Source organism: Pristiophorus japonicus, chromosome 9, assembly GCF_044704955.1.
Source record: "Pristiophorus japonicus isolate sPriJap1 chromosome 9, sPriJap1.hap1, whole genome shotgun sequence".
NCBI lineage: Eukaryota > Metazoa > Chordata > Chondrichthyes > Pristiophoridae > Pristiophorus > Pristiophorus japonicus.
Genome location: NC_091985.1, coordinates 43367258 through 43384589, shown reverse-complemented (window position 1 = coordinate 43384589; position 17332 = coordinate 43367258). Strand labels below are relative to the sequence as shown.

The 17332-nt window shown below is 44.6% G+C and overlaps 1 protein-coding gene across 1 annotated transcript in view; it reads right to left on the bottom strand.

Moving 5' to 3' along the window:
• Positions 1-12051: 12051 nt before the first annotated feature.
• Positions 12052-17332, bottom strand: part of LOC139273881 (NLR family CARD domain-containing protein 4-like) — a 48521-nt gene continuing 43240 nt past the window's right edge. Inside the window, 2 exon segments of the mRNA XM_070890957.1 lie at positions 12052-12302; positions 12305-12394. Coding sequence (XP_070747058.1) covers positions 12052-12302; positions 12305-12394 — 341 coding nt within the window.

The window sequence follows — 17332 nt, the reverse complement described above, 5'->3', positions numbered from 1 at the left end:
CCACTCATTGAACTCGATCGGGGAAATGATGCCCTCTCTTTGCAGCCAGTCTAACTCGATCTCTACCCTTTCTCTCATCATGTACGGTACTGCTCTCGCCTTCTGATGGACGGGTTACGCCCCCGGAATTAGGTGGATCGGCACCTTTGCTACTTGGAATTTCCCGATGCCTGGTTCGAACAGCGAAGGAACTTTGTTTAAGACCTGGGCACACGAAGTGTCATCAGTGGGCGATAGCGCTCGGATGTCGTCCCAGTTCTAGCATATCTTTCCCAGCCAGCTCCTGCCGAGCAGTGTGGGACCATCGCCCAGTACCACCCACAGTGGTAGCTTGTGCACCGCTCCATCGTAGGAGACCTTTGCGTTAGCACTGCCGGTTCTTTTGTGTAAGTTCTTAGTTTCGTGCGAACTGGAGTTAAGACTGGCCTTGAGGTCTTGTTGCACCACAATCTTTCGAAAGTTTTTTTGCCCATGATGGACTGGCTCGCGCCCATGTCCAGTTCCATTGACACCGGGAGTTCAACATTCAGCATTATCGGGGGACAATTCGTGGTGAATGTGTGCACCCCATGTACCTCTGCCTCCTCGACCTGAGGCTCTGGTTCATCGTGATCCTCCGTGGATCTGTCCTCCTCTGCAACATGGTGCTTTGCAGGTTTAACAGGTTTTGCAGCTCGCCTGCACACTCATTGGAGGCGTCCCATTGTTCCACAGCCCTTGCAAACATACCCTTTGAATCGGCATGAATGGAAACGATGATCACCCCCGCAGTGCCAACAAGGTGTTAATGGCCTTGCATTCATCACTCTTGATGGTGGACTCTGAGACATCTGCGGATGTACAGCTGCAGGTATGTCTGACCTGCCCTGTACATTACGATTCAAAAACAACATCACTTTCTTCACAGTACTTGTAGCAGCACTTGTGTGCTGAGAGATTTACTTCATATTGTCACTGGTGGCAATGAACGCCTGGGCTATCACTATGGCCTTACTCAAGGTTGGGGTCTCTACAATCAAAAGTTTGCAAAGTATGATTTCGTGGCCAATGTCAAGTACAAAAAAGTCTCTGAGCATGTGCTCCAAATGTCCTTCAAATTCGCAATGTCCTGTAAGGGGCGTCTTAGTTCAGCAACATAACTCGCCACTTCCTGGCCTTCAGACCTTTTATAGGTGTAGAACCGGTACCTTGCCATCAGAACGCTTTCCTTCGGGTTCAAATGCTCTCAGACCAGTGTGCACAAATCGTCGTACGATTTCTCCATGGGTTTCGCTGGAGTGAGCCGATTCTTCATGAGGCCATACGTTGGTGCCCCACAGATGGTGAGGAGGATCGCCCTTCATTTGGCAGCGTTCTCTTCCCCATCTAGCTCGTTAGCCACGAAGTATTGGTCGAGTCGCTCCACAAAAGTTTCCCAATCATCCCCCTCCGAGAATTTCTCCAGGATGTCCACTGTTCTCTGCATCTTTGGGTTCGCTATCTGTATCTTGTCGCCAGTTATTATGTATGGAGAAAGAGTCAGACTGAACACTGTGAGCTCAAAGCAAAGTGTGACCGTAGTCTTTTATTGCAGGTCTCCAGAGTGCCTCTCCAACCAGTGAGGCCTCCTTAAATTATGGGATCCCTTGGGACTTCAGGGGCTGAGCTTTCTGGTGGCTGTAGAGTAAATACAAGTTTACATATATAACAACATAATTCAAAAAGGACAAAGAGTGTTAAAAAAACAAGCCTGAAGCCTCTGTGTCTCAATGCGAGGTGCATTCGTAATAAGGTGGATGAATTAACTGCGCAGATAGCTGTTAACAGATATGATGTAATTGGGATTACGGAGACATGACTCCAGGGTGACCAAAGGCTGGGAACTCAACAACCAAGGGTATTCAATATTCAGGAGAGATAGACTGAAAGGAAAAGGAGGTAACGTAGCATTGCTGGTTAAAGAGGAGATTAACGCAATAGTAAGGAAGGATATTAGCGTAGATGAGGTGGAATCTGTATGGGTAGAGCTGCAGAACACCAAAGGGCAGAAAACGCTAGTGGGAGTTGTGTACAGACAATCAAACAGTCATAGTGAGTTTGGGGATGGCATCAAATAGGAAATTAGGGGTGCATGCAATAAAGGTACAGCTGTCACCATGGGTGACTTTACTCTACATATAGATTGGGCTAAACAAACTGGTAGCAATACGGTGGAGGAGGATTTCCTGGAGTGTATAAGGGATGGTTTCTAGACAACTATGCCGAGGAACCAACTAGAGAGCTGGCCATCCTAGACTGGATGTTGTGTAATGAGAGCGGAATAATTAGCAATCTTGTTGTGCGAGGCCCCTTGGGAAAGAGTGACCATAATATGGTAGAATTCTTCATTAAGATGGAAAGTGACACAGTTAATTCAGAGACTAGAGTCCTGAACTTAAAGAAAGGTAACTTCGACGGTATGAGACGTGATTTGGCTCGGATAGACTGACGAATTATACTTAAAGGGTTGACAATGGATAGGCAATGGCAGACATTTAAAGATCACATGGATGAACTTCAACAATTGTACATCCCTGTCTGACGTAAAAATAAAAAGGGGAAGGTGGCTCAACCATGGCTAGCTAACAAGGGAAATTAGGGATAGTGTTAAATCCAAGGAAGAGGCATATAAATTGGCCGAAAAAAAAGCAGCAAACCTGAGGACTGGGAGAAATTTAGAATTCAGCAGAGGAGGACAAGGAGTTTAATTAGGAAAGGGAAAATAGAATATGAGAGTAAGCTTGCAGGGAACATAAAAACTGACTGCAAAAGCTTCTACAGATATGTGAAGAGAAAAAGATTAGCGAAGACAAATGTAGGTCCCTTACAGTCGGAATCAGTGAATTTATAATGGGGAGCAAAGAAATGGAAGACCAATTGAACAAATACTTTGGTTCTGTCTTCACTAAGGAAGACACAAATACTAGGGGACCGAGGGTCTAGCGAGAAGGAGGAACTAAAGGAAATCCTAATTAGTCAGCAAATTGTGTTAGGAAAATTGATGGGATTGAAGGCCGATAAATCCCCAGGACCTGACAGTCTGCATCCCACAGTACTTAAGGAAGTGGCCCTGGAAATAGTGGATGCATTGGTGGTCATTTTCCAACATTCAATAGACTCTGGATCAGTTCCTATGGACTGGAGGGTAGCTAATGTAACCCCACTTTTTAAAAAAGGGAGAGAGAAAACAGGGAATTATGGACTGGTCAGCCTGACATCGGTGATGGGAAAAGTGCTGGAATCAATTATTAAAGATATAATAGCAGCGCATTTGAAAAGCAGTGACAGGATCGGTCCAAGTCAGCATGGATTTATGAAAGGGAAATCATACGTGACAAATCTTCTAGAATATTTTGAGGATGTACCTAGTAGAGTAGACAATGGGAAGCCAGTGGGTGTGGTGTATTTAGACTTTCAAAAGGCTTTTGACAAGGTCCTATACAAGAGATTAGTGTGCAAAATTAAAGCACATGGTATTGGGGGTAATGTATTGACGTGGATAGAGAACTGGTTGGCAGACAGGAAGCAAAGCGTAGGCATAAACGGGTCCTTTTCAGAATGGCAGGCAGTGACTAGTGGGGTCTGGCAAGGTTCAGTGCTGGGACCCCAGCTATTTACAATATACATTAATGATTTAGATGAAGGAATTGAATGTAATATCTCTAAGTTTGCAGATGACACTAAGCTGGGTGGCAGTGTGAACTGTGAGGAGGATGCTAAGAGGCTGCAAGGTGACTTGGGCAGGTTAGGTGCGTGGGCAAATACATGGCAGATGCGGTATAATGTAGACAAATGTGAGGTTATCCACTTTGGTGGTAAAAACAGGAAGGCAGAATAATATCTGAATGGTGACAGATTAGGAAATGGGGAGGTGCAACGAGACCTGGGTGTCATGGTACATCAGTCATTGAAGGTTGGCATACAGGTACAACAAACGGTGAAGGCGGCAAATGGCATGTTGGCCTTCATAGCGAGAGGATTTGAGTATAGGAACAGGGAGGTCTTACAACAGTTGTACAGGGCCTTGGTGAGGCCACACCTTGAATATTGTGTACAGTTTTGGTCTCCTAATCTGAGGAAGGACATTCTTGCTATTGAGGGAGTGCAGCGAAGGTTCACCAGACTGATTCCCGGGATGGCAGGACTGACATATTAAGAAAGACTTGATCGACTAGGCTTATATTCAATGGAATTTAGAAGAATGAGAGGGGATCTCATAGAAACATATAAAATTCTGACGGAATTGGACAGGTTAGATGCAGGAAGAATGTTCCCGATGTTGGGGAAGTCCAGAACCAGGGGTCACAGTCTAAGGATAAGGGATAAGCCATTTAGAACCGAGATGAGGAGAAACTTCTTCACTCAGAGAGTTGTGAGCATGTGGAATTCTCTATCATGGAAAGTTGTTGAGGCCAGTTCGTAAGATATATTCAAAAGGGAGTTAGATATGGCCCTTACGGCTAAAGGGATCAAGGGGTATGGAGAGAAAGCAGGAATGGCGTACTGAAGTGCATGATCAGCCATGATCATACTGAACTGTGGTGCAGGCTCGAAGGACCGAATGGCCTACTCCTGCACCTATTTTCTATGTTTCCATGTTTGAATGCAAACCTCCACCTCAGGCCGTCATGTGGAGGAGGACGAATTTGAGGAAGAGGAGCAGACGGAGCAGCCTACTTCGGGTGGGGGCGGGGGCTCGGGGACGATGCATTCGACACCTCTTTTGCCACCGATTAACACCTCATCCAAGGATGAAACATTCCTGGCCTTTGAGATCTCTGAGACTCCTGGGACGAGTGGTGTGCAGCAACGCAGTTTTGAGGTTGAATCCCATATACCATCTCTCCGGAGGGCAAGTCGGCAAAGCCGGTCTGCTGACAGATAGGCAGACGCACAACTGGACATGGTGGGACTGTCCAGGGAGAGCATTCAGCTCAACCGACAGCTCCTAGAGGTGTTGGGTAGGATTCCCAAGCTTCGTGACACACTGCGACTATCACGGAGGTCGGGTTGCAGATTGTCCATGTGAGCCGCGAAACCTGCGAGGCTGTCAATGCCCACGTGCAATCGATGGCCTCCATCTGTGACACTGCAGTCCCCAGTGTCACACCTAGACCCACATCACCTGTGAATGGCGAGGCCGAGCAAGAGGCTTGCCACTCAGAAGCCGGACCTTCCATACCCCGAGCTTCTCCAGGGAATCCACACATGGCGTCTCCATTATCTCTCCCTCCCAATACAGCAGGACTCTGGCCGCCTTGCTGCACAAATTCGTAGTACTACCTTGGGTAGGGTCATAACGCGAGGGATGGGGGTGAGGGTGAGTGGCAGGGGGGCGTAGGTAAAAGACAGTTGGGGCAGGGTTGTTTTGTTATTTTATGAATGTTTTCAAAGTTTCCCAATCCTGTTCAAGTTCAGAATGTTTAATAAATTTTATTTAAGTTTCAAAATTACATTTAAGAAGTTTACAATATTTAACAAATTCTTGTGTTCACCTTAACCATTCCTGTGTAGTGTCTCATTTGCAGAATAAGCGTGGGAATAGTCAACATGGTGGGATACAGTGGCCAGGCAACGATAAAAAATGCCATTCACTCTTCAAGCAAAGCATTGAATTATGAGCTGCCGACATAAGGCTTTTACAGCATGAAATCTCCAAGAGGCCTACCTTGTAGTTGTGGTGGTATGGGTTCCTCGCCAGGCTCCTCTTCCTCATCTTCCTCCTCCTCCCCGACCTTCACTCTCCTGAAGTTCTCCTGCAACCCCCATTGGCAAATCCTGTCTCCTCATGATGGCTAAGTTGTGTAACATGCAGCACACCACAATGAATGCAGAGACCTGCTGAGGGGAGTATTGCAGGCATCGGAAGCGCTGCTTGAGCACTCCAATTGTCTGATCGACGATGTTGCGTGTGGCTATATGGCTGTTGTTGTAGCGATGCTCGGCTTCTGTCTGAGGGTTCCGGAGGAGGGTCATGAGCCAGGTGGCGAGGCCGTAATCTTTCTCCCCCAGCATCCAGCTCTGGCCTTGTGGTTGACGCTGGAACAGGCCTGGGACAGTGCTCTCACGCAAGGTGAAAACACCATGGATGCTTCCTGGATATGGGGCATTGACTGCCATGATGCGCTGAGTATGGTTGCAGACGATCTGTACGTTCATGGAGTGGAATCCCTTTCGGTTTTGGTAAACCTCTGGATTGTCTAAAGGTGCTCGCAGGGCGATGTGCATACAATCAATGGTACCCTGAACCTTGGGGAAGCCAGCAAATCATCTAAAACCTACAGCCCTCTCATTCTGCGTCTCCTTGGTCATTGGGAAGTTTATGAAGTCCATCCTGCATGTGTACAGTGCAGTAGTCACCTGGAGAATGCTGCAATATGCAGCGTACTGCGAGATGGAGCATATGTTCCCTGCTGATGCCTGAAAGGAGCCGGAGGCATAGAAGGCGAGTGCCGCAGTCACCTTCACCTCGACAGGCAGTGCTGTCCTGTTGCCGCTAGTAGGCTGTAGGTCTGTCTGTATGAGCTGGCATATCTCTGAGAGCACTTCTTTTCGGAAGCGCAGCCTTCTAATGCACTGTGCCTCAGAGAGCTGCAGGTATGTGCGTTGTTCCCTGTAAACTTATGGGGAGTGAGGCCTCCTCCCCATATGTCTGCAACCTCTTCAATTACATTCAAAATGATCATCAATAATCCTTCTTGCAGCTTGATGCCTTATAAATATAGCAGCCAGGAATAATGGCTGACATAGTATAGCCCCCATCTTTTAAAATGTCCTTAAATCTCCTTTAAAATGAACTATAAATTCACATAAAACTTCACTATGAAAACACAGCCTTTTTCTCCCAATCCTTTTATGCACTGAACTTCTGCTCCATTTTCAAGAAGACGTTGTTAGCAGCTGGTGTGCCCTGGGTCCGCCTGCTTTTTGCTGGCAGGTTCCCGGGTGGATGCTAAATTGGGTGATACGCTTGAAAGTTCCGCCCAGGGCGCTAGCGCAGCATAGCATGATGATTGATGTCATCCAAATGGTGAAAACATCGGGCGGACGCTAAGTTTTCGCACTGCCGCAAAACCACCGGCATAAGTTCCACCCGGGCGCAAAATGTTGCGTGCCTCGTTTAGCACCAAAAGTCATTTTTGTGCTTCACCCTGGCACTAAACCGGTCGCAAACCCCTCTAAAATCCAGCTCAAAAAATCGCCCAGAAATAGTGGAGTACCAAGGGTCTAGCGAGAATGAGGAACTGAAAGAAATTTGTATTAGTAAACAAAGAGTACTGGAGAAATTAATGGGACTGAAAGTTGATAAATCCCCTGGACCTGATGGCCTACATCCTAGGGTTTTGGAAGAAGTATCTATAGAGATAGTGAATGCATTGGTTGTCATCTTCCAAAATTCCATAGATTCTAGAACGGTTCCTGCAGATTGGAAGGTAGCAAATGTAACCCTGCTATTTAAGAAAGGAGGGAGAGAGAAAACGGGGAACTACAGAGCAGTTAGCCTGACCTCAGGAGTAGGGAAAATGCTAGAATCTATTATTAAGGATGTGGTAACAGGGCACTTAGAAAATAATAATAGGATTGGGCAGAGTCAACATGGATTCATGAAAGGGAAATCGTGTTTGACAAATCTGTTAAGAGTTTTTTGAGGTTGTAACTAACAGAATAGATAAAGGAGAACCAGTGGATGTGGGTAGGATTTTCAGAAGGCATTTGATAAGGTGCCACACAAGAGTTTATTGAACAAAAGTTATGGCTCATGGGATTGGGGGTAATATATTAGCATGGATTGAGGATTGGTTATCAGACAGAAAACAGAGAGTAGCAATAAACAGGTCATTTTCAGGTTGGCAGCTGTAACTAGTGGGGTGCCACAAGGATCGGTGCTTGGGCCCCAGCTATTCACAATCTATATCAATGATTTGGATGAAGGGACCAAATGTAATATATCCAAGTTTGCTGATGATACAAAGCTAGGTGGAAATGTAAGTTGTGAGGAGGATGCAAAGAGACTTCAAGGGGATATAGACAGGCTAAGTGAGTGGGCAAGAACATGGCAAATGGAATATAATGTGGAGAAATGTGAAGTTATCCACTTTGGTAGGAAAAATAGAAAAGCAGAGTATTTTTTAAATGATGAGAGATTGGGAAATGTTGGTGTTCAGAGGGATCTGGGTGTCCTTGTACACGAATTACTGAAAGTTAACATGTAGGTACAGCAAGCAATTAAGAAAGCAAATGGTATGTTGCCTTTGTTACAAGAGGAATAGAGTTTGAGTAAATACATCTCACTGCAATTATATAGGGTCCTGGTGTGACCACACCTGGAGTATTGTGTACAGTTTTGGTCCCCGTACCTAAGGAGGGATATACTTGCCATTGAGGGAGTGCATTGAAGGTTCACCAGACTGATTCCTGGGATGGGGGGATTGTCCTATGAGGAGAGATAGAGTAGACTCGGCTACAGCTATATAAGGTATTGGTGAGACCACACCTGGAATAGTGGTGCAGTTTTGGTTTCCATATTTACGAAAGGATATACTTGCTTTGGAGGCAGTGTAAGAATAAAAGTGTTTATTAATGATAAAATTGATTCTGTGTATGTATAAATGTTAAAAGTGTAGATTAAATGGAAAGGCTGCAGTGTTGAAACAAAATGGAAGCTCACAGACTTCCAGCATGTCCCGTTTGTATATTGTCTTCTGGCTGGACAGAGCTTAAAGGAACAAAGGTGTTAATTGGAAAGCCATTATCCTAGTCAAGGAGTGGCGCCGGCCCTCCATACAGACACATGTATGAGGAAAAGCCAATCAGGAACGGCCCTGGAACCAAGATCCAATCCTGAGGCTTCCTGAGAAACAATGGCTTTGAGAGGTATAAAAATTCAAGCTAAAAATTGCTCTCTCTCTTCTCTCCTGAGCACACAGCAAACCGTCCAAAACAGCAGGCCTTGTGCTCAGCCAGCCAGCCAGAGGAAAGTGATGTATACCTTTTGATAAACAATTATTGTAACATTGCATCTGTTGTAACTGTCGATCCATAGGATAGCTGACGACTGCTGATAGATGTGCATGTGTGTGTGTTTAATAAATTATTCCAAATTGTTTTAAAAAGAATCAATCTCACTGTCAATTTAATGCCAGAGATTTAGAAATCTTACAGTAGTTCAGAGAAGATTCACTCGGTTGATTCCAGGGATGAGGGGGTCGACTTATGAGGAAAGGTTGAGTAGGTTGGGCCTCTACTCATTGGAATTCAGAAGAATGAGAGGTGATCTTATCAAAACGTATAAGATTATGAGGGGCTTGACAAGGTGGATGCAGAGAGGATGTTCCCACTGAAGGGGGAGACTAGAACTAGAGGGCATGATCTTAGAATAAGGGGCCGCCCATTTAAAACTGAGATGAGAAATTTCTTCACAGAGGGTTGTAAATCTGTGGAATTCGCTGCCTCGGAGAGCTGTGGAAGCTGGGACATTGAATAAATTGAAGACAGAAATAGACAGTTTCTTAAACAATAAGGGGATAAGAGGTTATGGGGAGCGGGCAAGGAATTGGAGCAGAGTGCATGGTCAGATCAGCCATGACCTTATTGAATGGCGGAGCAGGCTCGAGGGGCCGTATGGCCTACTCCTGTTCCTATTTCTTATGTTCTTATTATTCTCTAGAGTTTAGAAGAATAAGAGGTGATCTCAATGAAACATACACAATTCTTACAGGGCTTGACAGGGTTGATGAAGGGATTTTGTTTCCTCTGCCTGAGGAGTCTAGAACCAGGGGTCCCAGTCTCAGAATAAGGGGTCAGCCATTTAGCAATGAGATGAGGAGAAACTTCTTCACTCAGAGGGTGGTGAATCTTTGGAATTTTCTACCCCAGAAGGCTGTGGAGGCTCAGTCTTTGAGAATATTCAAAACAGAGAGCGATAAATTTTTGGATATTAAGGGAATCAAGGAATATGGGGATAGTGCAGGAAAGTGGAGTTGAGGTAGGAGATTAACCATGATCTCATTGAATGGAGGAGCAGGCTCGAGGGGCCGAATGACCTACTCCTGCACCTAATTTTTACGTTCAGGTTACTCCCAGGTGGTGGACTGGACATTTATTAAAAATACTTATTTTTTGTGATAAACCCATTTTCAGCTGTATTGATAAAACTGCACCAAGTTATCACTCTTAAATATATCACGGAATATTATTTAACGCAAGGGATAAAAACAAGTACATTCTTTTACTCTGCCTGATTGCGCTGGTTCATGGAAGATTTAGTTTGTGATTATGCAAATGAGTATGGGCAGAAACGTGAACCATATCTTCACTTCGGAAAACCAGTGCAATTTGCGGCCAGATTGCCGATTGCGCCTAAAGCAGAAACTCCACCCCACAATATGTAAGGCATGGTGTACAGTTTTATCTGCAGGGATTGTCTCAAGAGTGCCCCCTCCCGGCTCTTCTATTGCTGGTCACAACTTTCCCTGCACTCTCCCAATTCTACTGTACCTCCCTGCACTCTCTTGCACATTTGCCCCGGAGGGTCGACTTACAATTGCACATCCCTGATCAGTGAGACCCCCTGCCTTGAGCGCAGCCACTGGCCCTCAGTTATCCACAGTCCTCATCATCATCATCATAGGCAGTCCCTCGAAATCGAGGAAGACTTGCTTCCACTCTAAAAGTGAGTTCTCAGGTGACTGTACAATCCAATGTGGGAATTACAGTCTCTGTCACAGGTGGGACAGACAGTCATTGAAGGAAGGGGTGGGTGGGGAGTCTGGTTTGCCGCACGCACCTTCCGCTGCCTGCGCTTGTTTTCTGCATGCTCTCGGCGACGATACTCGAGGTGCTCAGCGCCCTTCTGGATGCTCTTCCTCCACTTTGGGTAGTCTTTGGCCAGGGACTCTCAGGTGCCGGTGGGGATGTTGCACTATAGTCCTACATTGATGGTGGCTCTCCATTTCACATTTCATCATATTTTTTACCTGGCAGTGAGGAACCACAACCTGCGCGGATGGCTCAAGAACAGAGGAGATTCTTCTCGCCTATGTGCTTATTCATGCAGTTATGCCCATTCTTCTACAATTGGTGCCATCTCTTTTCCTACAATCAATCCCTAGTTTCCATTGGCTCCAGCACAGAGGGCTGTAGATCTGATTTGTCAAAAAAAAATACATAACAATTTCTTATTTCGACACTAAAAGTTTTTTGGAAAATTCCTTATGGTAGGGAACAGGATCTCTACAAGAATGGGTTTCAAGTTTTCCATTGCCATTTGGAGCTCTGTCTAAATGGGAGGATTTCCTCGAATTAAAATGGGGTTGATATTGTATAGGCGAGTATCCAATGTACTGATTGATATACAGCAGGCCTTAGCCACCTGAGGCCCATCATGTAACCAATGTGGGACTGAAACACTGCTAGCATTCACAGCCTGTCTGTAAGGCACAGAGTTAAATTATGAGGACAGGTTGCATAAACTTGGTTTGTATTCCCCTTGAGTTTAGAAGATTAAGTGGTGATCTAATCGAGGTGTTTAAGATGGTTAAAAGATTTGATAGGGTAGATCGAGATAAACTATTTTCTCTGGTGGGGGAGCCCAGAACAACCTTAAAATTAGAGCTAGGCTGCGCAGGGGTGATGTCAGGCAGCTCTTCTTCACACAAAAGATAGTGGAAATCGGGAACTCTCACCCCAAAATGCTGTTGAGGCTGGGGGTCAATTGAAAGTTACAAAAGTGAGATTGATAGATTTTTGTCAGGCATAAGCATTATGGGTTATGGCACCAAAGCGGGTAGATGGAGTTAAATCCAGATCAGCAAAGATCTAACTGAATGTCAGAACAGGCTCGAGGGGCTGAATAGTCGACTCTTATGTTCCTTCCTAAATTCCGAAGGCCCATTAAGAACCTATAATTTATTTAAAGTATAATAGAACAAACATTATAATCAGTGAAAAAATTGTAGTTTCAAATAAATACTTTTAAAACATAATAAAATTGCCAGGTGCTTCAAATCCACTTCCTGATCATGGGTTGTTCTGTCACTTGCCCGTTTCTGTAAGCCTTAACTGAAATTCTCTTTTTCGGGTTGTTTTTGCATTCTTAATCATATTCATGTCATGTTCGTCAAACATCCATTTCATTAGTACGACTTCCTGGATGAAATGGAGCTTTACTATCCACTGAACAAACTCTTTCACCACGAGTGCTTCGGGATATAATTCCATCTGGCTGCTAAAATCTAAAGATATCAACTTGAAAAGCCCGCCTGTTTTGCTGGACTTCAGGGTCCCAAAAATGCTATCTAGCCTTTGGTGGTCACAGAATTCTCTGCCAGGTCCAAATACTGAAGGCTATCCAGATGGCCGCTGATTACCAGGGAGGCTAAGGAAAAGAAATTCAACATGTGGTCGGTAAAATGAAAAGTCTGCTAGGAATCTGAAATCAAAAATAGGAAATGCTGACCTGCATTGGTTCCCAGTTCAGCAACGCCTCAATTTTAAAATTCTCATTCTTGTTTTCAAATCCCTCCAAGGCGTTGCTCCTCCCTATCTCTGTAGCCTCCTAATGCCCCACAAGCCTTCGAGATCTCTTTCGCTACTCTAATTCTGCCCTCTTGAGCATTCCATTTTTATTCGCTCCACTATTAGCGGCCGTACCCAAGTCCTAGCCTAGGTCAGCTGCCTAGGCCCTAAGCTCTGGAATTCCATCCCAAAACCTCCCTCCTCCTTAAAACCTACCTCTTTGACCAAGCTTTTGGTCAGCTGTCCTAATATCTCATTATCTGGCTCGGTGTAAAATTTTTAATGATAACACTCCTGTGAAGCGCCTTGGGATGTTTCACTACATTAAAGGCGCTATATAAGTACAAGTTGTTGTTATTGTAGGAAATCGTCCCAAGGTGCTTCACATCAGCGTAATCAGTCAAAAATTGACTCATTTTGAAGTTTCCCATCTGTCTCTTCAAGTTCAGCTGCTTCCCCTTGCTTGGTATTATCTGAAACTTTAACTAAATTACCCAATTGCTTCAGAATCCAAATTGTTAATGTAACTCAGAAACCGTAAACTATCCAGCATTGATCCTGGGGAATCCCACTCATCAATTGCTCCAACTCAATATAACTCCTTCAACAAGCATCCATTGCTTCCTACCATCATACAATTTGTCATCTTGTTCATAGGAAATAGGAGCAGGAGTAGGCCATTTGGCACCTCAAGTTTGCTCCGCCATTCCATAAGACCATGGCTGATCCGATCATGGATTCAGCTCCACTTGCCTGCCCGCTCCCCATAACCCTTTATTCCCCTATCGATCAAACCTCTGTCTGTCTCCGCCTTAAATATATTCAATAACCCAGGCTCCACAGCTCTCTGGGACAGAGAATTACACAGATTTATAACCCTCGGAGAGAAGAAATTCCTCGTCACAGTTTTAAATGGGCAGCCACTTATTCTAAGACTATGCCCCCTAGTTTTAGTTTCCCCTATGAGTGGAAATATCCTCTCTGCATCCACCTTGTCGAGCCCCCTCATTATCTTATATCTTTTGATAAGAACACCTCTCATTCTTCTGAACTCCAATGAGTATAGGTCCAACCTGCTCAACCTATCTTTATAAGTCAACCCCCTCATCTCCGGTATCAACCTAGTGCACCTTCTCTGAACAGCTTCATAAAAACATAGAAACATAGAAATTAGGTGCAGGAGCAGGCCATTCGGCCCTTCGAGCCTGCACCGCCATTCAATAAGATCATGGCTGATCATGCAACCTCAGTACCCCTTTCCTGCTTTCTCTCCATACCCCTTGATCCCTTTGGCCGTAAGGGCCATATCTAACTCCCTTTTGAATATATCTAACGAACTGGCCTCAACAACCTTCGGCGGTAGAGAATTCCACAGGTTAACCACTCTCGGAGTGAAGAAGTTTCTCCTCATCTTGGTCCTAAATGGCTTACCCCTTATTCTTAGACTGTGACCCCTGGTTCTGGAACTCCCCAGCAATGGGAACATTCTACCTGCCTCTAACCTGTCCAATCCTATCAGAATTTTATATGTTTCTATGAGATCCCCTCTCATTCTTCTAAACTCCAGTGGATACAAGCCCAGTTGATCCAGTCTCTCCTCATATGTCAGTCCTGCCATCCCGGGAATCAGTCTGGTGAACATTCGCTGCACTCCCTCAATAGCAAGAACGTCCTTCCTCTGATTAGGAGACCAAAACTGAACACAATATTCTAGGTGTGGCCTCATCAAGGCTCTGTACAACTGCAGTAAGACCTCTCTGCTCCTATACTCAAATCCTCTAGCTCTGAAGGCCTACATGCCATTTGCCTTCTTCACCGCCTGGGGTACCTGCATGCCAACCTTCAATGACTGATGTACCATGACACCCAGGTCTCATTGCACCTCCACTTTTCCTAATCTGTCACCATTCAGATAATATTCTGTCTTCCTGTTTTTGCCACCAAAGTGACTAACTTCACATTTATCCACATTATACTGCATCTGCCATGCATTTGCCCATTCACCTAACCTGTCCAAGTCACTCTTAGCATCCTCCTCACAGCTCACACTGCCACCCAGCTTAGTGTCATCTGCAAACTTGGAGATATTACATTCAATTCCTTCATCTAAATCATTGATATATATTGTAAATAGCTAGGGTCCCATCACTGAACCCTGTAGCACCCCACTGGTCACTGCCTGCCATTCTAAAAAGGACCCATTTATTCCGACTCTCTGCTTTCTGTCTGCCAACCAATTTTCTATCCACGTCAATACATTACCCCCAATACCATGTGCTTTAATTTTGCACACCAATCTCTTGTGTGGGACCTTGTCAAAAGCCTTTTGAAAGTCCAAATACACCACATCCACTGGTTCTCCCTTGTCCACTCTACCAGTTACATCCTCAAAAAATTCCAGAAGATTTGTCAAGCATGATTTCCCTTTCATAAATCCATGCTGACTTGGACTGATCCTGCCACTGCTTTCCAAATGCGCTGCTATTTCATCTTTAATAATTGATTCCAACATTTTCCCCACCACCGATGTCAGGCTAACTTGTCTATAATTCCCTGTTTTCTCTCTCCCTCCTTTTTTAAAAAGTGGGGTTACATCAGCTACCCTCCAGTCCATAGGAACTGATCCAGAGTCAATAGAATGTTGGAAAATGATGACCAATGCATCCACTATTTCTAGGGCCACTTCCTTAAGTACTCTGGGATGCAGCCTGTCAGGCCCTGGGGATTTATCGGCCTTCAATCCCATCAATTTCCCTAACACAATTTCCTGACTAATAAGGATTTCCTTTAGTTCCTCCTTTTCGCTAGACCCTCGAACCCCTAGTATTTCCGGAAGGTTATTTGTGTCTTCCTTAGTGAAGACAGATCCAAAGTATTTGTTCAATTGGTCTGCCAATTCTTTATTATAAATTCACCTGATTCTGACTGCAAAGGACCTACGTTGGTCTTCACTAATCTTCACATATCTATAGAAGCTTTTGCAGTCAGTTTTTATGTTCCCTGCAAGCTTCCTCTCATACTCTATTCCCCCCCGCCCCCCCCGCCAATTAGACCCTTTGTCCTCCTCTGCTGAATTCTAAATTTCTCCCAGTCCTCAGGTTTGCTGCTTTTTCTGGCCAATTTATATGCCTCTTCCTTGAATTTAACACTATCCCTAATTTCCCTTGTTAGCCACGGCTGAGCTATCTTCCCCGTTTTATTTTTACTCCAGACAGGGATGTACAATTATTGAAGTTCATCCATGTGATCTATAAATGTCTGCCATTGCCCATCCACTGTCAACCCTTTAAGTATCATTTGCCAGTCTATCCTAGCCAATTCACGTCTCATATCATCGAAGTTACCTTTCCTTAAGTTCAAGACCCTAGTCTCTGAATTAACACTGTCACTCTTCATCTTAATAAAGAATTCTACCATATTATGGTCACTCTCCCCCAGAGGGCCTCGCACAACAAGATTGCTAATTATTCCTCTCTCATTAAATAACGCCCAGTCTAGGATGGCCAGCCCTCTAGTTGGTTCCTCGACATATTGGTCTCGAAAGCCATCCCTAATTCACTCCAGGAAATCCTCCTCCACCGTATTGCTACCAGCTTGGTTAGCCCAATCTATATGTAGATTAAAGTCGCCCATGATAACTGCTGTACCTTTATTGCATGCATCCCTAATTTTTTGTTTGATGCCATCTCCAACCTCACTACTACTGTTTGGTGGTCTGTACACAACTCCCACTAGCGTTTTCTGCCCTTTGGTATTCCGCAGCTCTACCCATACAGATTCCACATCAGCCAAGCTAATGTCATTTCTTACTATTGCGTTAATTTCCTCTTTAACCAGCAATGCTACCCCACCTCCTTTTCCTTTCTGTCTATCCTTCCTGAATGTTGAATAACCCTGGATGGTGAGTTCCCAGCCTTGGTCACCTTGGAGCCATGTCTCCGTAATCCCAATTATATCATAATCATTAATAGCTGCCTGCACAGTTAATTCATCCACCTTATTATGAATACTCCTCACATTGAGGCACAGAGCCTTCAGGCTTGTCTTTTTAACACTCTTTGTCCCTTTAGAATTTTGCTGTAATGTGGCCCTTTTTGATTTTTGCCTTGGGTTTCTCTGCCCTCACTTTTACTATTCTCCTTTCTATCTTTTGCTTCAGCCCCCATTTTATTTCCCTCCAATGCAAATATATCCTTCCTTAAATACAGAGACCAAAACTGTACACGGTACTCTAGGTTTGGCCTCACCAATACCCTGTACAGTTGTAGTAGGACTTCTCTGCTTTTATACTCTATCCCCCTTGCAATAAAGACCAACATTCCATTTGCCTTCCTGGTTACTTGCTGTACCTGCATACTCACTTTGTGTTTCATGCACAAGGGCCCCCAGGTCTCTCTGTACTGCAGCACTTTACAATTATTCTCCATTTAAATTATAATTTGCTTTTTTATTTTTTCTACCAAAGTGGATAACCTCACATTTTCCCACATTATACTTCATCTGCCAAATTTTTGCCCACTCACTTAGCCTGTCTATATGCTTTTGCAGATTTTTTGTGTCATCCTCACAATTTGCTTTCCCACCCATTTTTGTATCATCAGCAAACTTGACTACATTACACTCGGTCCCTTCATCCAAGTCATTAATGTAGATTGTAAATAGTTGAGGCCCCAGTACCAATCACTGTGGCACCCCACTAGTTACTGTTTGCCAACTGGAAAATTACCCATTTTTCCAGACTCTCTGTTTTCTGTTAGTTAGCCAATCCTCTATCCATGCTAATATATTGCCCCCAACC